Here is a 21,709-nt window from a genome sequence, read left to right as displayed (position 1 = left end):
ACACAACACGACGACATAATTAAGAGTGCCAGTTGAACCTCAAACCAACAAATAATAAACAAACAAAAAACACATTTGAGAGTGTTCTCTCTTACCTCAAGTGTGCGTAAAATGTTTGTCTGTTGACAGAAATACAACTTGTAACATCGAAACAAAGTCAATAAATCCTTTTGTTTTAATACAACGGAAATTTTTCCCTGAGACCTGCGAGAATATATTCTTTAGCCACTTGGGGGCAGCAGAAACAAGCTAAGCTATGTTAAGCTGAGATGGCGAAGCTAACAAACAGTTGCCTGTTTACACATTCAGCAGACACGAACCAACAACAGCAATAATTCTGTCGTCTACAGTCGGAAGTCTTGCTCACGGATCAAAGTGTCTCGTCTTTTTCCCCCCAGTGATTCACGTGATCCATACACAGCCACAGCGCTGACAACAGAGAAGAAGCAACAGTTAGTGTGTAACATCCATCCAGTTAATGGTTTCAGATAACGGAAAAACTGAATTCCTGAGGAGTACCGCGGTACTCTTTGTTAGCTGGGTCCATTCAAAGCATGTGTTATAGGTACATGGGCCAGAAAGTGGCTGTTTTGGACTCCAACTCTCTCACTCTTTAGCTGCTAATGCTAATCGCTACCTGTGTGTCAGTCTTGGGGCCTGAGCAGGTAGGATACAGCTGGTTATTCAAACCTTTTCACTGACAGCTGTTATGAAAAATGACACTGATGAGAGAGCTGACACTGAACCAAAACAGTGAAGCTGCAGGCCATGAAACCAAAACAATGAGCTAAAACAGGCTATAAAGCTCTGCAGAGCTGAGATGAGCTGCAGAGTAAGACCATAGTTCTGTCACTGCTTCACTTTACACATTATCATTTGATCTTAAACTATAAATCACAGCAGCTTTGGCATCAACACTAAAATCAAATGTAAGAGTAGGACAAGCAATAACTTCTCCTCTCAAACAAAATTCCTCTTTCTCCTTTCAAACGCTACAGAGTCACTTTTAAGTGGCTCCATTTCGTCTTAATTAAGGTGTCTGGGAAACTGAGGGCGTCGTCTGCCGCAAAACAAAACAAAGTCTTAATAATGGCAAACAAAGTCTGATAACAGTCGGAGGTATTAACTCAAAATCTAGACTGTGTCAAAACACTGGAGTCTACTGTAGAGTATCATCAGCTTCAGCATCACACATTGCATTACTCAGTAAGGGAGCACGGTGACACCATATAGGAATGAAGAGGAGTGAGAGAATTAGAGATGCAGATGAACAAAGACTAATATTGACAGGAGGATGGGAAGGAGAAGGGGGGAGGAAGAGGAAGATACACAGACCGACAAATAAACAGCAGCAAAAATGACAGAGACCAGGACGAAGCTTGAGGGGAAACTGCGCTTTGAGAGGAGGAGAGAGACAAAGTGAGTGAGTAGCAAACAGCAATGGGAGGAGCAGAGGGAGAGATGTGAAGGAGGGAGGGAGGGAGGAGGGAGGTATAAGCAGCGCTGCCTATCTAGTGGAGGGTAAATGTTTCTGTGTTTGTGCTCTCACGTCGGCGAGCGAGGCTCAACACTTCCCCTGTGGAGTGGATGAGTGTAAGCGTGTCGCGGTTGGAGGCTGGAAGGCCGAGCTGTGATAGCATGTGGTTACCAGGGGCCTCCCGCAGTTGGCTTCTCCCACTTACAGGAAAGGAGGCTGGCTAAGAGGAGGTGCACAGCCCGGGAAGCCAGGGAAGAAATGGACTTTTTTTTTTTTAAAAAAACTTCCCATAAATTAGAAAAACAGTGATATACAAGGCATTTTCAATCCACTGCAGCAGATTGAATGTCAGCTTGCACTTTGATATTGAGCTTTTTGAAGCTGGAACTGAGCTCTGAAGAGGCCAAATCATCTGTGCCCTTAAAATAATCAACTGTAAAATGGTCTCTAATGTCAAGGGGAACAATCTGAGTTATGACAGCGTTTATCAAACACAGACAGACAAAGAGGGGCGGTGGTTAGTGGACACGACAGACATCAGCGGTGCTGGGAGCTGCTGCTATTCTGCATTAAAGCCAATAATGTATCACCTGTGTGTGTTTGCAAAGGGGATTTCATTTGTTCAAAGACAAAGAGCGATGTTCAAAAGCAGAAACTGAACTGGCTACCTGCTATTGGCCGATCAGCTGATGTTTATAATGAATGCTTATCGTTGTTCTTTATTTTACTTTTTTACTAATTTGCATTAAAAAACAGATGGGAGAGATTTAGAAGGGAGATGATTGAGATTTCTCCCGTTTCATCTCCATAAGCCAGATCACAAAATATTTCTGCAAATTTAACTTCAAAGTCAAGAGGAGAACGCTGAACAATGAGCTGCTGATCGTACGCCAGAGTCCCTGTAAGTAGCTACTCAATATATGGTTTTTGGGGTCAAAATTTGCATCTTTAAAATCTTTATTTTTGTTTTGATTGTGTTTTTACTTTCACTTTCGCTTTTTTTTCTTTTGAAAATAAACAAATCAATAACAAAAACTGTCTGTTTTTAGGAATAAATCCCCAAATAATGAGCCTAGTTTATGGAACACAACAGAGCTTAATTGGCATCAAACTCCAGCTAATATACGACCTGTTTAGTTTCTGCTTTTCAACATTAGATTAGAAAACTTTGGGTTTTGTTACGATTTAAGGTCTTTATTTCCACATCTCTAATATTATTTACTTTTTCTCTTGACCGCCCATTTAATTTGCTTTGTTTGCTGTAAACGCTCTCGTCTGTTTTTAAAGCAGGTTGCAGCGGCCTGTTTAAAAACCACAGTTCTGACTTGGACCACCACTCTCAGTAATATGAGAATGAGGCCTGTGCCTGCCACTTTAACACAAGCATTAATGTCACTGAGGTGTTTGCATGTTGGAGTGTTTGTGTATATGAATGCATGTGTGCTGTAGCAGATGACAGTTTCAGCCGTTAAAAAGAGGTCCTGTGCCACCAGCGGCACGTAAATAAACCGGTTGGCAGGCTGGAACTTGATCAACAGTTGCAATCCAAACACTTTCCTTGCCCTTCTGTGGCTGTTTCTCCCTCAGCAAATTGTTGTTTTTTTTCCCCTTGTAGCCCCCATTAGGATGATAGATGAGAGGAGATGCAGAGGGGATGGTTAATCTTTCAGTGAGAGAAAGACCAGAGAGAGGAGGGAGGTAGAGAGCAGCATGCCATGCACATAAATAAACAGGATGTTGGGATTTTAGTGGGAAAATGTGTGGAGGGAAGACGCTGCTCACAGACAGAGGATGGAGGGCTGGAAAGGGGGACAAAGAAGAGCAGGCCTGAGCGAGGAGATAGAGAGTGATTGAAACAGAACAACGTGGATAACAGATGGAATGAAAAGCAGACCAGGGTGAAGAAAGAGGAGAGAGAAACTGGGATATAACGAGAGGGAGACAGCGAGCAGCGGGATCCTGGTGGGCGAGGGGAGGGGATTCTGGAGGGCTATATTGAGCTCAGTTTCTCCACAGGAGCTGCTTAATGAGCACAGAGTTTGTAAGTAATTATTGGTTATCAACCTGATAATAGTCATTGCTCCATTTTGTGTAGCAGTTTCCACATACTTATACAATTATGGCAATTATTAACGAAGCGGCGTCTTGGCGTCATTGCTTTGCATTACAGACATATAGTGTGGCCAGCTGGGCCATTATTTTTTGTGTTGCATAATGCAGGTTCCCGGGGAGGGGCAAGAAAAAGTAAGAACTGCATTCTTCTAAGCAATGGGGTAAACAATGAGGAGCCAATTTAGCTTTCAAAACAAATGCCAGAGTTTCATTTAGGAGGGGAGGAAAACAGAGAGTGAGGATCACAACTTTGTGGCTCTAGTATGAAGTAGAAGGACGGCCCTTTTATTTGTGCTTATGACTGAGCAGTTATTTGAAACAGCAGTTACATTAGTAGCAATGGCCCTGTATTTACTCAGCTATCCACATAGTAATGTTGTTGAGTGTAAACATACTGGAATATACCGTCAAGACTTTGTCACCGAGTGCAACACTGTGGCTCAGTGGGTGTTTTTAATAGTTGAAAACAATGCTATGCTAAGCTATAGCAGATAAACAGGCGGTGACAGACGATCAAAACAGTTCTGGTCTTTTCATAGGATTTGTTGACGATCATAATCAAAAACATTAAATATCAACAGACTTATCCTTTCAAGAGTTAAGTAAGGCTGAATAAGGTAGCCACGCTAATGAAGTAGAAGGACACGGTCCTTTTATTTGTGCTCACAAGTGAGCAGTTATTTGATACAGCAGTTACATTAGTGGCATTAGTCATTGGACCCTGCAACTGATCTAGTTTCACTTTCTTTATTCAACTATTTACATCGTCATTTTGTTGGGCCTTAAGTGGAGACACGTGTAAGGCGTACACTGCAGTGTGAATACTAAATCATTCAATAAATGCTCTCTAAAAATATCAACATGTAACAATGGGAAGCAGCACTGTAACAATCAATGAAAACTAAAGTTGTCTAGGAGCAGTGTTACTGAAAATCGGATTCTGACCTTAGCAGGACTTGCTTGGAAGTATATATGTTCTGACAACACAGATGTCAGAGGGGACCCTCAGGACCCCAGCCTGTCACCGCAGGCTAGCCAAGGGGGTGGGGGAGGAGGCTAAATTAATCTAGGCTAGGCCAGGAAGGGAAGGGGTCACAGTTCACTGTGTATGCCCCGCTGCTTTAGCACCGGCTGACAGGCCACAGGAGTCTGAAAGTCCATGATGTACTGGCATTTGCTGGGCTCCTTCACCGATCGCAAGGCTGTCTCCGTTCCGCATGTCAGTGTGACCTAGAAAAGCACAAAGAAAGGAAAGTTGAGGTGGTGCGGGGAGACGAGCCTTAGTTAGCCTGAGTCAAGAGCCATGCCAGTTTTATCTCCCGGAGGGGGCTGATTGAAGACGCTGTCCTACCTCTTGTTTTAGGGATTTTCAAACTTTTGTGAAGCAATGGGATTCACTGCAAATGATAGAATTATGCCAAAACTACAGCAGTAGTGGAGCTGGTGAATCAAGCACTACCAGGTCTCCCGGCACATGAAGGGTTTCATCACCGTCTAGCCTGCAATCCGAGTGTTACAAGACCCAAAGTGATGCTGTGACTGCGGGACGCTGTGGTATCATAGGACATCACCGCCGCTGTCCCCATGTGTGAACATGACACGCGGGGATGTGATTACCACTGTCATGACTTTAATAGGCGACTTTGACGCTCTCTGCAAGAGAGTGGAGAGGGAAAATAAAAGGTATTTTACTTCTAGGGGGTTTCCATAGCAACCCCTCACATCACACTGCACCCTGAGCAGACGATACCTCCGGCGAACAAAAGCACCTGGAGAGGGAGAGAGACGGGAACTTGACAGGTATTATTGTGCTGAAGTTTCAGGCTGGTACGAGTGGTGATTTGGTTTTGTCCCGTGCTTGGATTAAAAATAGTCTTTTGTTATGTCACTTAGTATCTTGTTGCACAGAGATATTAAGTTGGTGTGTGCCACTCGGTGAGACAAAGTGTTTTCCTGCGTGCGTGTGCGTGATTATTGGAGATTCGGAGCCGTAGATCAGTGCTGTGGGGCAACACTTAAGACTTACACCAGCATTTTTGTGTGGTTACAAGTATGGAACCTCTCCAGCACGCGCGTGTACTTCTGTCTCGACTCTTCCTTGCTTTGAGGAGGAGGAGGTGTCAAATCTGACAGAGCGACCCAGATGATGTCATAGTGATGTCACCAGGGTTGTCTCAGCTTGGGCTTGGATACTCCTCATTTATGACTACGATAGTGGCAAGTGAGCAGCTCGTCCGAAAGAGGTGGGTGTTTAATGAAAGATACTGTTGAGTTGCATCATGGGAAATGTACTAGGGACCAATAATCAAGATTGCTTCTGCTGCATCAATGTTTTCCATTCTGCGTTTAATCTCTCTCCTGCAAATTATGTCCACGGAGTGCCCCTTTAACACATGCTAACATATGAGCTGACTTTCAATTTTCTAAACCAAACAAACCACCCTAAGCCTGACATGGTAGGATGACAAAATGCGAATAAAATCAAATGATACATCTTTATAAACACTTCTATTAGTTCTGATACTACTGTTTTCAGCAAAAACAATACTGTGATCTGGGATCGTGGCCACGCCATCGGCAAAAAGAAGTACAAAGAAACACGATCAGACAGGTTGTAAACAAGCCAACGGTTTAGACATTTTATCTGTTATCCGTCAAACTGAAAGTGAGCGTGCTACAAATGTCAGTAATTATCCCCCACTGCACAGGAAAGCCGTGTGTGTGTGCACAAGCACGGCAACTATAGTAGGTCAAGTCTGTGCTGGATGTTTACAGCAGACATCCTGGGTGATACTTTTACTGTTGACCTTTGTTTTCCTGGCTCAGGGTTTTGTTTAAAGCCTGCATGATCGCCTGAGTGTGCATGTTTCTCCTCCTGTATAACTTTCTTCGCAACGTTGCCCCATTCTCAGATCCTGGTGAGTACAATATCATCATAAAGTGGGACCAAGTGTGTGCACATCCAGGCAAAAATATTCAGCTGTGAGACAAAAAAAAAAATATATCACTGCAGGCACAAAGGCTCCACTGTTTATTTGAAGCCTGACAGTGTGCAGACCTTTCTCCTATGTGCCTGCAGTACAGTATTGACAAATAGAGAAGATGGCCAGATCTACAAAAACCTGACCTATTATCCTTTAAACAAAGGGCTGCTTTAGATCTGGGGCCGCGGTTGCGGCGGTTGTAGCTGAACTCACTGCTCACATGTAACAGTCACACTCCAGCACTTTGAATTTAATTAATAACTGAAACAGTTGAGTTCACCCTTCCCTGCAGACTCTTAAGATACACTGCACGCTGCTTGAATTTGGATTACCTCAATATCCACCACTGAAACAATACATCACTGGTCCCACTACTCGAGTATAAAGTGTTTCACCGCTGAAAGAGAGAGCACTACCCAAAGACGAGGTTCAGCATTTCAAATATAATGAGCGTCGACTTCTGACGAGACTTCATTTATGCCGACTGCACACGGTTAGGGGGTTGTATCAAAGGAATTCAATTTAGTCTTTTCAAAGGGGGCCCCCGGATGGCATGAGTACATACATTTGCAAACGACATTTATTGGACTCTGATTTGAAGAGGGGGCCAGGCAAAGAAAATAAGATGATTAAATGTGCTGCATTTTTAATTGAGCAAATTCTCACACAGAAATGTAAATGGGTATCATAAAAGTAACTGAAAGAGGAGGGAATACTGGGAGACTAGAGAGAGGAGAAGAAGGAGGAAAAGCTGCAGAGAATGCAACCGGAGCGACATTAACCATAAAAACCAATGAAGACTGACAGAGGGGGAAAAGCGAGTCAGCTTCCATCACTTGGCTTTGAACAAAACATCTTTTTGCCAGGCTGCTGAGTGGGCCATGAGGACTGTACGTCTTTTACTGATTGACTGACTAACTCCCCATTGTTGAAACACACATGCGCAGAATGAGACATGCAGAGAGCAGACTCGGCTTCAAATTGTCCCTGATGAATGTGGAGAGAGGAGCTTCATTTGGCTGTTTTCTTTAGCTTTCCCTCTGGAAATAAGAAGTCCATGGCCTCTTTGTACCGTTAAGTTGTATTTATTTCTAAGGTTGATTGTTAAAGTCATTATGTACGCCATCTTTAGGCTATTGTAGTGGGAGAAGTGTTATCTAAAGCCTGTGGCTAAAGAATCTTCTTGGTCTTATGCAAAAAAGAGGTTTCAGCATCATTTATGATCTGTGAGTCATGTGTCAAAAGCATCTGAAAGCCTAACTGTGGCAAAACCGCTGCAATATAAACGTCAGGCAATCCTCCGTCAGTTCGCTGTGAACATTTTCACTGTAGTCTCTATGAGAACGGTTGGCAGTGTGGTCTGTCCAGAATAATGAGGACATTGTTTCTGGGAAGACAAGTTGCTGTAATTTTTCAGCGCTTAGAGTATTGGGGTGGCAGCAGAAATCTCAGTAGGGGTTATATCAAAATCTGGCCGTACCAAACCAAACTGCGCTAAATTCTCAAATAGTGGCAGAGAAACCGCGCCTTTATTTTTAATTATTCTCATGTTCCCATGTTAATGCAAAGTCCAAACCTCCTCCATGTTTACCCCCTTGTCTTAATAAATTCAGCATAATGTCCATTTCTGCAGCACTAATTCCATCAGCACAGCGAGTCATGTGAGACGTTCCACTTTGCTTTTTTTCCCCGGACAACATTAAGCTGTCATGAACGGGACTCGACGCTTCCTCCAGAGGTTTCACATTAAAAGTCTTGCATTATTCCCTTTATACTGCACTGTATGTAGTTAGTAAGAAAAAAAACATCAGTGTTAAGTTTTGTAGACGGTAGATGAACACTGCATGGCAAAGAAGAAACAACTGGAATTAATAAGAGTATGAAAACATTATTTCTGTTAACAAACAACCTTGGTGCAGCAGAGAGACGAGTATAACATGGCTCAGTTGTGGAACTGATGGAAGAGCTTTTTTTACCTGGCCTTTCTTCGTTTCTCTGTTTTTTGATGGTCTATTTTTTGATACTTATTTGTCAAACCAACTTTCATATGAGAATTTATGTTACCTGCATGGCTATAGGTAAGTTAGAACGGAGAGAAGACTGTAATAAGAAAAGAAAACAAGCCAATTAAAAATTATTTTATGTGTCTACTTTCATGGACAATAAACTGTGAATAAAAAAAACTACAGTTTTTCTGTTCTCTTCTGTAAAATCCCACACAAACAATGGGTGAGTATGACTGTTGTACTGATGTAAATGTCCATCATACTTAAATGTTTCAATACAAGAGGTTAGCATGAAGGAAACAACGACTTTGCATTAAGGTGAAGATTTCTTTCAGAAATATGACCAGATACACTTATACAACATGGACAGATACACTGTCCAATAAACAATAAACGTCTGGTTTTTAAATAAAGGCCTCAGCCACTATTTGAGAGTACTGTTTTGTGGTGTGAGCGTAAACTGGATTGGTCCATGAAGGTATCTGAAACAAAATGATTTGCTCATATTTGTGTTGCCTGACAGTGCATCCACTGTGTTGGTCATAATGCCACAAAGCATAATTGGTGTGATTCTTTTAATTCACTTTGAAACTCTAAAATGTCCATATCTGCTACAATGAATTAAAATACAAATAAGTTCAGTATCACATCTTTTATTTAGGGTGGAACTCCAATGAGCTGCGCGAACGACTTCTTTTTGTTCCCTCATCCTTTACTGTATCATCTACCCATCTGTGTATTTGACAGTCTGTCAGTGTGTACGTACCATTTGTTCATCTGTCTGTCTATTAGTTTATTCATGTCTGCCTCTTCATGCTCTCATATGCTCCCACTACTGTGTCTGTGTGTGTGTGTCTACTGTGGGTTTTGCGTGAAACACATGTGCTTACTGTAGTGCTGCGTGAGCCTCCTTGCCAGCAGGGTTCTCCATTCTCATACACCATCTGACTGTACGGGTTCTTTGGTGTTCCTGCCCACATCCCCCACTTCCTGGAATGAAACAAGAAAAAAGATCCGATAGATTTAGGGTCATATTTAAGTGCCTGCGGAAGCAAAGTTTCTGTCTATCAGTCAAGCCAAAGAAAAATCAGTCATTTCCTAATCTTTTGTAAACATTTGGGACAAATTGAGCACAGAAACATACATATATTTTTAAACATCACTAGGTTGGCTTATTGAAAAACACTTTCTCCCAGCAAAAATAAAAAGCTGGCAAGAAGGCCAGTCTGGCAGTGCCCTCCTTTGGATCCTGGCGCTGGCGCTCTCGCGTCCCCTCTCCTCTTCAACAATGGAGGGGAAATATTAATTACCATTTTGTCAGAGTTAATTCTGTGTGCAGTAACACACAAGGGAAGGAGAAGAGGAAACCACACGACGCTAGTGAAGCCCATCTCAAATGAGGTTGTGCCTGCCCAGTGCTAGCTAATTACATTCTCACCAAACATTTGGAAAACCAAAGCAAACCAGGGTGCCAGTCGACAGTGTCCAACACAGCTCGCAGGACTGACAGATGCCATTTGATTTCGCTTCCACCAGCTAACTCCCTCTGATCTTTTGTTGAACTCGAGCAGCGTCTTTGAGGTGGCGTCAACTGCAGTCGTGCTGCTGGTAAGTATTGATTTTTGCACAACGCTGTAATCCCGTTAGAGAGGAAAGTCTTTTCTGCATTTGGTGCATGGCTGATTGAAGATTTTTACTGAAATGTGTGCTGCTCTGATCTCTCGCCCTACATAGGCTAGCAACTGTTTTCTGTCAGTAATGCCACATGCAAATAATGAAATCAGTCTTTTCACCTCCAGAGAAACACACATAGAAAAAGAAACCTGATGGTCTGCAGGCCTTTTTTTTTGCCTGTCTGTACTCTATTAATTACCCTGAATAAAAAGCTACAAAAAGCTATAAATTGTACTTTTTGTTCTTTTAATCTGCCTAAGTGCTTTTCTCACCCGTGCCAACCCTGTCACAAGTGTGCAACACTTGATCAATGTGCCCACTGTACATTGACCTTTCAATGGGGGATTAAAGTAGCAAGATCTGCTCTGTTCTTTAAGTACTGCTTTTAGTATTATAGAAGATAATCTGCTATATTTCATGACCTATTCTGATGTGTTCATTGGTTCTCTAATTCATCTCAATGCTATTTTGTACTTATAATACATGCTCGTTTTTCAAACATCTAGAGAAACAGAAATGAAGGTTAATCCATAATGAACATTGCTCCTTTTTCCCAAACTACAAACAAGTACATACAGTCTTAGCTGACCGGACAGACTATGGGTGGTAGTAAAATGTATTCTAGGTATATTAAGTTGTGTCCAACAAGCATGGAATTTCTTTCCACATTTCTTTAACTGCTGTTTTATTCTCATTTGACCTTGATGAGGGCAAACATGGAGTCCTCTTTGATTTCAAAAAGCACTCTCAAGCTTTTACAGATACATGGCTGTCTTCAGGTCCCTGAGTGTGGCTTTTCTGCCGTCCATGATGTGCATGGCTTATTTAAGATGCCTGAACGGGTCAGTCAGAGGTGAATTGCTCACACAAGTGGAAGCCGGCTGGGCCCGAGCGTCTCGCCTTTTTCCTTCCAGCCTGTTTGATTGGGTTTTAGCACTCTCTTAGTACCATGAGGCCCTCAAATGGATTGCTGTCAGGGCCGGCGGACATGGCAAGCGGAGAAAGTGACAGTGCTGTGGCTCTCGCTGCTAGTTGACCAGCGATCCCTTGCGCATCACCTCCATGCCTCCTTGTCCACTGCACCCCTCCTGTCACCCTAAGGCACGCAAGCACCTCATTCCCTTGCCTCACCTTCGTTCACTTCCTCCCTTAATCTCCATTCTCGTTTTGTCAGCCCTGCGTGTGCCCCAGGAGGCAGCGTAGGCCCTGTCAATTAGGTTTAAGTTATCCCCGAGACGTGGCCAAAACACTCCAGTCATTTGGACTCAGGGGTCACGAGATGGGATCTTATTGACAGATCATTCCCTGTAATAATACCTGCTTCCACTCGGTATTGGCAGGTCATTTTCTACAGTCATTCCACAGTCATCCCCAGACTAGTGCATGCTAGTTACTTACACATCACTGGGCCTTATTGCTTAATTTCATGGCACAAGGGTGCATAAACATTACTATATGTTAGTCTGACCCTGTGACTGACAATATAGCACATGTGCAAAATGGACCCCGCTGGCTCAATGACGGCTTCATTTTCTCATCCAATTTATCACAGTTTGGCTTTAAGCTGCAGCCATGATGCACACAATGCTCACTTGAACTTGCAGCAGCAGGGCCAGTCTCCTTAAGTTATCTGGGTTACTGTATGTACGTACATATCTGCTGCACCTGTTTTCCGCAGCCAAGCAGGAAATCCTGTTTGCCTGCCCAACAAAATGGTTTACACCCAACAATTATTATTCAGGTCAGAGTACAGGCTACATTTTTTTAGGAACAGAACAAGGGAGACAGTGATAAAATAGCATGAATGAACATAATTAGATTAAAAATTGGCAGCAGAGAGTAAATTGCATCTTAGCTTTTGTAGAAAATCCATTTCCGACCACATACAGACAAGGGAGGGGCCGCTCATGCAGACTTTCTTTTAATGATTAATGATGGGAGACACTGAACACGTGCTCCTTTTAAGGCTTAAAACCTCGAGAATCTTATTTACTGATATCTGGGTTATGAGTCATTCTTTGTCTGGCCTCCTCTAATGCCATAAAATGCACCTTCCATCACAGATAAACCTGTAATAGCAGCACATCTCGTCAGCTAAACCTATTATCCATACATTCACTTTGCATTGTGGGTGAGATGGTGGGCCTCGGAGAACTCACACATGCCTCTAACCGCGCACATTAGCGAGTCAGTCTCATTTAATTTTCTCTCTGAATCACAAAGGTGTGATTTCTATTGACACACAGAATAGCAGATGGAGTTGTGATTTAATTAGATCCAGTACCCACAAAAACACCCTTAAAATTGCAGTTTCAGCTCCTTGATGCCTTCAGAGCTAAGTTTACTGTATGACTGAACAAAGGACTGAAAAATGGTGGAAATACTATATAATATGCTGTTAATCATCCAGTGTAAGTCCAACATGCTAATTTTGGATTTTAAGAACATTAAAAAAGTACTTTTTGTGACTGTTAGGACAAAATTGGTCTCAAAGTATTGTTTTACAGATTTTTTTTTTAGAATCTAATCCTCATTAGGAATAATTAGCATTAAAAAAGCTGATTAGCTCCCTTTTCTTCTTCTGATAATGGCTTGAGCTGATATAAGCTCCTCTTATTTCTTTAAAACGAAGCGGTCGCCAGTGATTCTGTTTTAAACTTCATCGCGGCATTAATCCGTATGCCTCAAGTGATAAATCCCCAAGATCCACAGCTAATCTCGCTCAACACTGAGAGGAGAGTTACCCCCTCTGATATAGCCACAAATCAACCTTTCAGAAGCAATTATCATTTAGACAACTCTACTCCGGTATTTAAACACCCTGCAGATACTGAGAGGGGGGCAAAATCTGGGCCAAAACTGTGTTTGTGCATGCTTTCATGTGTGTGTTTGTGTGTGGTTTGACACCCTGGGCCTTCACCGCAGAGAAAGTGGATGAACAAAACTGCAGGGAGAAACAACACAATGGTAGCCCCGATTGGTATGTCTGTGGTTTCCTCAAGAAAACGGAATATAAATTTGCTCATTTGCCTTCGGCGCTTCTCTCGTATGTTTCTAGACATCAGAAAGCTGACGTAAAATCCACTGAAGCGTCATCATATCTGCTTGTCATGCACGGGAGCAAGCTGCCTGCATACATTCATGTATGAAACGTGTCTGCGTACATGTGCGCTACACGTAAAGGAATTATATTCATATTTCCACAACAAGTGCTTTCACAAGCAAAGAGAGACATCAGTATCTAAGATGAGGCGACAGGGGCTGGGTGTTTAACTTCAATACTTTATGATGCATCGAACAAAACGCGCCCACGGTGACTGAAAACTGTCATTGACTGCTTGGTTAGGCTCTTACCATGCATGGACGCTGCACTAAAAAATGCAAGGGGCTGCGGTGGTGGGAGTATGTCATTTATCAAAATTTGCTCATTATCTATTATAATTTTGGTCATTTCAGCCTTCATTTTATCTCACTTTTCAAATATGTTAATTCCTTTAGAGTCGCTCGTTCTAGCACAAGGCTTTCTTAATGCAAAATATGGCTGGCTTCTGAAGCTCAAGCCGTATAGACACGTTCTGGATTAAATGGATTATCTTACAAGGTAGCTAGAAAACACATCAAAGGCCGCTTTATCTTGAATTAATACTATTTAGCACTAATTGGAAACTTAAATTAAAAGCAAATGGAGAAGAAAAATGGAAAAAATGTCAATATTCCTCAGTGGGAATGAGGCATGAAAAAAAAAAAAAGGCCACAATGTGTGTTGAAACTCAGGTATTGTTTTGGCCCAAGTATTACAGCATTTCAGAGGTACCTCCCATCAGCTTCTGTTATCAGAGAACGTCAGCATTAAGCCTGCTCCTTCAAATACACTCCGTTCATTTGCAGCAACAATGATCTCATGTGCCAACTCAGCTTTAGATGACTTGTAAATACTTCTGTAACAACCAGCTCCTCATCCTGAATCCTAACCTGTGTTAAGATGGTGCAAAGTCTGCGCTTATTACCGTCACCTTCCCACTGTAGCATCCACTCATTAGCTGCCACTGCAATGAATTATACCTCACAGCTATGCTTTTCGCTGCTTTAACAAGGGGTCTGGAGCAGCAAGTTAGTCCCCTCACTATGCTGTTAATGCGCTAATCATTTACAGCATGAGACACCGCGCTGCACTGGCAGGTAGAGAGAGCAATTTGGGAGCTGCTGGCTAATTTGGATTCAGTGAAGCAGCGGCGTTACCAAAAAAAAAAAAAAAAGGCTCCACTCTCATAGCCAAGCAGTGCCAAGCATCGCTAACCTCTGCCACTCGTGTAAGGTCACCAATCAGAGAATGGCGTTTTGAGACGAGCCCAGACACTGTCATTACCGTGCCAGTCACTGATGCTCCTCTCACCCTCCTTCCACCCATTGTGCCCAGCACATTGATAAATAATTCATACGCACAGGAACATGTGAAGGGCACATGCTCAGTCAGGGCTTTTCACTTCATTTCATATGACTGATGCACAAAGAGGGCGCTCACACATCCCTTCTCTTCTTTGTATTTCTGACTTGTGGGGCTCAGAACAGGTTTTTAGATACATTATCAGACATAACAGTGTATACGGGGATGCATGCTATTGAAACTGCGAGCGGCAACCTGGATGTTTTTGTGTCTCGCAACCATTCTGTTGGCCAATTTTCTTATGTATAACACGCCGACCCACATAATTACTCCAGATCAGTGAGTAACATCCATGGCACATTTTGTTTTGCGTAAACAGAACACCGAGGCCGTTTTATGTGCAGCTATAAAACAAACTCAGGGTGCATATTTCATCAACAGCTCCTGACAGATATGAATCAGGGCTGATGTCAAACCCAAATCAGTATTCTGTTAACAGCTCACTTGTGCCTCATTAACGACTGGGCTAGACGTTGCCATGGCTACCCAGCAGAAAGGCCATCAGGGGTTCAGAGTGTCAGCCCCCCCCTCCCCACTCCCTCCCACTTTAACCCTCTCCTCAGACACACAAGAGTCATTACCCTTTCGCCTTGATTGCCAGATAAAGTGTGGGCTGCTCAGGGTTCAGGGACCATACAACAAACACATTAGGAGCACAAATATATAGACGTTACATTTCCCATAGAATTCCTGTCTCTGCTCTGTGGTTGCACTGCTGTACCATGCCACGCTCCACTCAAGCACTGGGCATTAAGCGGCTCCCAGGTAGAGAGGGTCCCTTTCTTCGCTAATGGCACTCGAGCGAATAACCTTGACAGCTTGAAAATGAGCGCATTAAGTAGAACACTTAAATGTATAATTATGCACTTGTTCCGGTGGAACTGTCATTACTCCGTAGGTTAAATCATTACAAAAACTTAAAGCGTAAAATAAATCCGTCTTTTTTTTATATGTATATCAAAACAATAAAGGGGACGGGAATGGGAACGCTCACGAGCTAATGTATTAAAGTTTTATTTACATTTAATTAGTCGACTTCTCACTCTGCAGCCAGATGAAACAGTGTTACCTTGAATAAAATTCTGAATTTGAAAGTTTTCAGAAACATTTTGGGATAATGTCAAAATATATAACATAGGTCTAAATGTTCTTTGACATTTTAATGCCACATATTATGCCTTTAATGTTGTAAGAACATCAGCACTATGTTAAACTTTCATGAAAATGTAAATGATCAAATGGAAATATAAAATATATATCAACAAAAAGAAGGTCTTGACATAAGAATCGTGCAGGTACGATGCTTCTTCAGTGTATTCAGGGGAAAAATACAGTGGCAAAAGGTGGTCGCACAATATTTGTTACAAATTCTTTTCATTAATATACTTTAGTGTAATGAAATGGCTACTGTATGTCAGTATAGAAGTAAGAAAAAATCATCTAGACCACATTCCTGAAAATGTAAACTACTGATAGTACAACTTAACCATAAACATGGTAAATAAAAGAAACACAAAAGTAATACGGTTGTGTATATGTCCTGTTCTTAGCTGCCTTCGACAAACACAGTTTTGGAGTTTAGCGTACACAGACCGAGACCTCTGTGGGTTAAACAGCAACAGCTCGCAAGACAAAGCCAATCGATGTATGGATGGACTTTCCACAGGTGGTGACAAGTTCACGTCTGCCTCTAACAGCAGAACAGAGAGCACCAAAAACAACAGATTACGGATTACAGCTAGAAAATGAGAAGGAAAGACAACGCATGGATAGATATCATGAATATGAACGAACCGAATGATGGTGGTGCAAACACGCAGGCTGTCATGCTAGTAAATTTCCATTTGTATGCTTACAAACTAATCATTGCTTGACTTAAGATCATGAAGGTTTCAATTTTAACATCATGTACTGTAGCAGGTCCTCATTCATCCTCACAAAACCAACACAAAAAGTCGAGACGCTGTGTAAAATGACAATAAAACAGAATGCAGTCATTTGCAAACTGTGCATTCATGTGTTCACAAAGTGATGAAGCTTGCTACAACCTCGCTTGTGAACGCCTGAGCCTTTCCAGGATGCCCCTTTCATACCCAATCGTGATACTATCACCTGTTAGCAATCAAGCTGTTTACCTGTGGAATGATCCAAACCACTTTTTTGGAATCAGGGTTGACTTCAGCTCTCAACGTAGCCTTAGCCACTTAGCAATTAAGACAGTGCTTCAGCTCCATCTTGCAAACAGTGGCCACTACAATGATTCAACATGTAACACACACATCACTTCTGCCCTCCTGTAACCAGCATCACACATCAAGTCAAATCAGCTTGACAATATCACATTGACCGCAGTCCGGTTTGGTTTTGTTGCTCCAGTCTCCCTGTCCTCACTACTCATCCAATGCAGTTTGCTGACTCACACATCACACATCAGTTAGTGGAAGCTGAAAAATATTGTCAAATATCAACTTTGTCAAAACGCCAGAAAACATTGTGATTGTATTTTTAGCTTGTAACTGCCATCCCTTTTCTTTTTTGCCGAGGGTTGCTTAAGTGTGTCATCCCAGGATTCAATCTCAGGTTGATGTTCAATTTCTTGGCGCTCATTTGTAACCTGCTTGTGTTTGAGTAGCTTTACAGTAATAATCTTACAGCTCCCTTGTGATTGCTGTGCAATAAAAATGGCCACCTATCGAGATAATTACCTACAGTACTTCTCTCCTATTTATACATGCGCAGCCACTGCAGAAAACTGCAAGTGAACAGTAATTAATCTTAAAAGGAGAAGGGACGTGATATATTTCCCATCAGAACTTCATTCCTTTTAATACTTTTAAAAAGACGTCGGGCATTGCAGCTGCCCTCATGAGAAATGGACTCTTATTGATCAAATGAACATATTTCCATATTACCATGGCCACAGAGTAGAGGCTCTCCTTCTCGGGCCTCCCCCGCCAATAAATTTGCTCAGCTGGATCACTCAAGCCCCTCAAAGGATCCTGACAGCCTGGAGGCATTCACATCGCGCACCTCTTTCTCTTCGCACCTGGGGATTTTTTTTTTTTTTTTTTTTTGCTATTACATTTTGGAGATCTTTTATTCAGAGAGCTACGAGAACTGCATCGTGGAAAAACAATAGGGTCACTACCCCTGGCTTTAAAGCGAGCCTGGCAGTAGGTGTGCAGAAACATTGTTAAGCTGCGTCCGGATGGAGCTCCAAAAAGGCAGATCTGTAAACAGCATGCGTATGTCTACAGTGCACTGCTACAAACAGCCAACCTATTTGTATTTTCCACGGTGGCCAGCACATCCCACTCTCTCTGGGGTTGCTCTGCGCTGTCATTTCAACTGCCTGGCTCCTTCGCAGTGGGCATACACAGTCATTCACTGTGGTTTCAATGTTGCTAGGCTACCTCACTTCTCCACTGTTTTCTGTTTGAAAATCTGCTGTTCAATAAAGCAGTTCAAGGGAGACCTGTGGGTTTGAATACTGAGCAATATGAACCTGCAGGAGTAACTGACAACACTAATAGCCTTTTTTTTTTTTTTTTTTTTTGTTTCACAATACACTATTTCTTTTTTCCCTTGACTCGGTAGCACAGTATCTGTGCCTACCTCTGCAGCCCATGCATCTGCTTCAGTCATAATATTCATACAGCAGAACATTTATCACGTTCTCCAGTTTGATTTTCCTGTTTTAAAAGTGTACAATCTGAGTCATAACCGGAGAAAATCTTCCCTTTGTAGTCTTCCACTGTTCTTTTATGGTTTGTATATTCATATCCGCCCAGCACTGTCTAGGAGTTATTATTATTCCTGTTTTGTCTATCCTGTTTTCGGCTTTGGATGTTGGGCGTATTCCAAGCTTGGCCTGTCAAACACAATGTGTTTCCAAGGTTGAAGGGTGAATAAGCGAGGTGCTCGCTGGGGCCCTGCACAATTTCAGCCCTTTGTCTCTCTCCCCGCGTGCTCTCGATGATGACGAGAGCAGAGCAGTTTGACCCCGGCACAATAGAGGGCCCAGCTCCTTGAACTTTGCAGGGCGATACGGGCCGCCCCCGTGATCCCGACTGCGTGGCCACCTGATTTCCCTGGAGTCTCAAAACAAAAACTCATTGGATGACCCCTCAACTGATCCTTTCCTCCTCCACAGCTACATTTAAATCATCCCATCCTCCTCTGTCTAGAGGAAAATATGCTTCATCTTAGCATGGCCACGCTATTACTCTTACAGTGCTGCATCTTACTTTGTCTGGCTGAATTCTAGAGGGTTTGTAGATTCATGTTAATCTTACATCCTGATTCTTGATTGATTGATGAATTAAAAGATGTCTATTACATATTTGGCTTAGTGTTCAGAATAAAGGTTTGTGGGTTCAAACTTCTTGTTATTGTCTGAGTCTGACTGTTCCATATCATTGCATCTGGAGCTATTTCCATGTGTTTATTCTAAGCTGACTCTGAAAGGGGCCACATAAATATTTCAAATGCACTTCTGCTCATGGTGAAAGGTTATATGGCCAGACACTGTTGTGAGGCCGTACTTTAAAGAGTTGTTTTTTCTAGTTGTTGTGGTTGTTAGCAGGAAATGGCTCGAACACTAAGCTAATTAGTGGATGTTGACAATGTACTTCCTGGGGACTAGTGTTTTAAAAACTTAAATGGATCAGGCTGATAGTGAGCTGTGGTACTGCATGTATTTAAGCCATTAGAGTCATTTGAAAGAAATTAAAATGAGGTTATATACTGGGCACTCACTGCTTACTGGAAGAAACTGCTGCCGGTGTCTTGTGTTATATCCTTGATTGTATCACCTAAGTATGAACCTGTTCCTTGTTTGTAGTTGCCTGCACGCTCTGTGTTTCTGCCACCGAGAATCTGAAACTACGCCGTACTTTGTTCTGTGCTTTGTCATCATTTTCACAACAGTGGTATAATGTCACTGCATTCAATTATGTTCCTGTGGTTTAGCATTACGGTGTGATTGCTCCACTTTCATTTTTGAAAACAAGAAAAGGCTGTCACACCTCACTTCTCTTTTTTTTTTAACCCCCATGTTGCTTTAGTTCCCTTTTTTATATTAAAGCTTTTAATCGTTAAACCTTTGACCCATGTGTACTCTCAATTACAAAACACCTATCAGCTGTAGGTTGTCAAAGCACAAAGACCCCTGTCACACATTAATAGACTATTACAGACAGGTTGTGGGCACCATATTAAATAGCAATATATGTCTGAGTTTTTATTTCTTTAGTTTTGACTCTTTGGGAGGGCACAGACCACCACTGCCCGCTACTGCTTGCATGCACATAGAGCCGACAGTCCTTTCTTTTTACCTGACTGTGCGTGTTTCATTTGGCAAGCGCAGTGCACAATTCTGCCCAGAAACTAAAGCAGCAATGACTGAAAATTTAAGTAAAAGGAGTCACAAAAGCTGAAAACAACCTTGCAGTGTGACAGTAAGCGTTTGACTATATGTGAAAATTGATGTCATCTTAATATCTGTGCATTAAGTATAGAGCTACGGCCAGGAGGTGGCTAGCTTAGGTTAGCATAACTGACTGGAAGTCACTGCTCTGGTTATAAAATAGTGCGACACACAACTCCACATAAATCCACAAAATATTGTTTTTAGACTTGGTTTTTTGCTTGGATTCAAGGAACAAGCTAAAATGTGTTAAGTCTTAATGCTAAGTTAAGCTAACTGCATGGTTCTAGTTCCATACTTGAGAGAGGTACTGATGTTCTTATCTCACTCAGCAAGAAAGCGAATAACTGCATTTACCAAAATACCAATCTCCTCCTTTTAGTCTTCTTCAAGGCATGGCAGTAACCATACATATGTGTAAAGAAGCTAGAAGGCTGCTGTCTGAACTGTGACTGCATTAGTCATAAACTACCATATTGTGCAAGCAGGACGGAAAATGAATCATATGCCAAACACGACAAAACTACAATGGCGAAGAGCAACAGTGGTCTCAGCAGTGCCCGTGTTTGAAAGACACGACATGAGCATTTGCTCAACAACAAACAGCAGCCTCAAAAGTGACCATCGAGTTCAATAGAAACCTGCGACGGACTCGAAAAACAGCAAATAACAAACTATCACTATTAGCACACACACTTCGGTTGTGAGATTGTACCACAGAGGGAAATGAATGCGACACGCTGGTGACAAAGGGTGATAAATGTTCTTTTTGTATGTGGAATATGCACAGTGTGTGTTGTTTCCTCCTGCCAATGCTTTCATGTTATGTAAGCTCATATAAGCACAAGACGGTAGCAAACAGCACACGCCCTGTATGCTACTGCACATCACTGATTTACGTGTGTGTGTGTGTGTGTGTTTTCAGGTGGGCTGCATTTAGTAAACCCTGTTTGCTGTCCTGTCATTGTACCCACCACGTCTGCCCGGGGTGGGGGTGGGTAGAGGGGACATTATGAAGATGGACGACGCTGTCACAGTGAGATGGTGTTTGTCGCAATGCAAGCATTTTCTTCTACTCTATTATCATTATCGTGGCTGATGTTATTGTTACAATAGCCATTTCAGGAAGCGGTTGAGCTGCTGAGACCGAAAGGCACAAAGCGCTAAATGGAAAACGGAGACATTGGAATTCAGGAGGTGAATATGAGTTGTATAATATCTACATTTACAGATAATTGGGAGCATACAGTATGACTGCTGTGCCTTATGAAATCTTTATGGCTATGCGTGTGGCCACAATATAAGAGCAAGCAGCTACAAAAGAAAGTGTTCCCAGGCTGATTTATTGTTCCTTAAGAACATTTGTAAAGCTAATGGTCTAACACCAACTATGCTGCAAAACCAAGCATGAAGGAAGGTTGGGACTCGGGGAACAATTTTAACTTTTATGAGCCTTGACACACTTCACAAACTGAGTGCTGGCCATGAGCGGTAATCAAAATTCAGCAGCAACAGCCTCCGTTTAATACTGCGGGAACGTAACATAACTAATCCAAATTAGTCGAAATGGTACAAGCAAGTATT

At 42.3% G+C, this 21,709-nt stretch overlaps 1 protein-coding gene across 5 annotated transcripts in view; it reads right to left on the bottom strand.

Moving 5' to 3' along the window:
* LOC143316832 (glucosidase 2 subunit beta-like) overlaps positions 1-21,709 on the bottom strand; it is a 124,356-nt gene that overhangs the window by 5,598 nt on the left and 97,049 nt on the right. Inside the window, exons 14-16 of one of the 5 annotated variants that reach the window (XR_013076626.1) lie at positions 9,470-9,569; positions 4,535-4,819; positions 96-429 (exon numbers count right to left, since the gene is read on the bottom strand). Coding sequence is in view for 2 of the 5 variants with exons in the window: in XM_076724539.1 (XP_076580654.1) it covers positions 4,682-4,819; positions 9,470-9,569 (238 nt within the window). In the remaining 3 variants the exon portion in view is untranslated. Of the gene's footprint in view, positions 4,820-9,469; positions 9,570-21,709 lie in introns of all 5 variants that reach the window. The other 4 variants (XR_013076625.1, XR_013076627.1, XM_076724539.1 and 1 more) reach the window with 4 other exon arrangements.

Source organism: Chaetodon auriga, chromosome 24 (genome assembly GCF_051107435.1).
Source record: "Chaetodon auriga isolate fChaAug3 chromosome 24, fChaAug3.hap1, whole genome shotgun sequence".
Classification (NCBI taxonomy): Eukaryota; Metazoa; Chordata; class Actinopteri; order Chaetodontiformes; family Chaetodontidae; genus Chaetodon; species Chaetodon auriga.
Note: the sequence above shows the minus strand (reverse complement) of the source record. Positions and strands in the feature narration are given on the sequence as shown.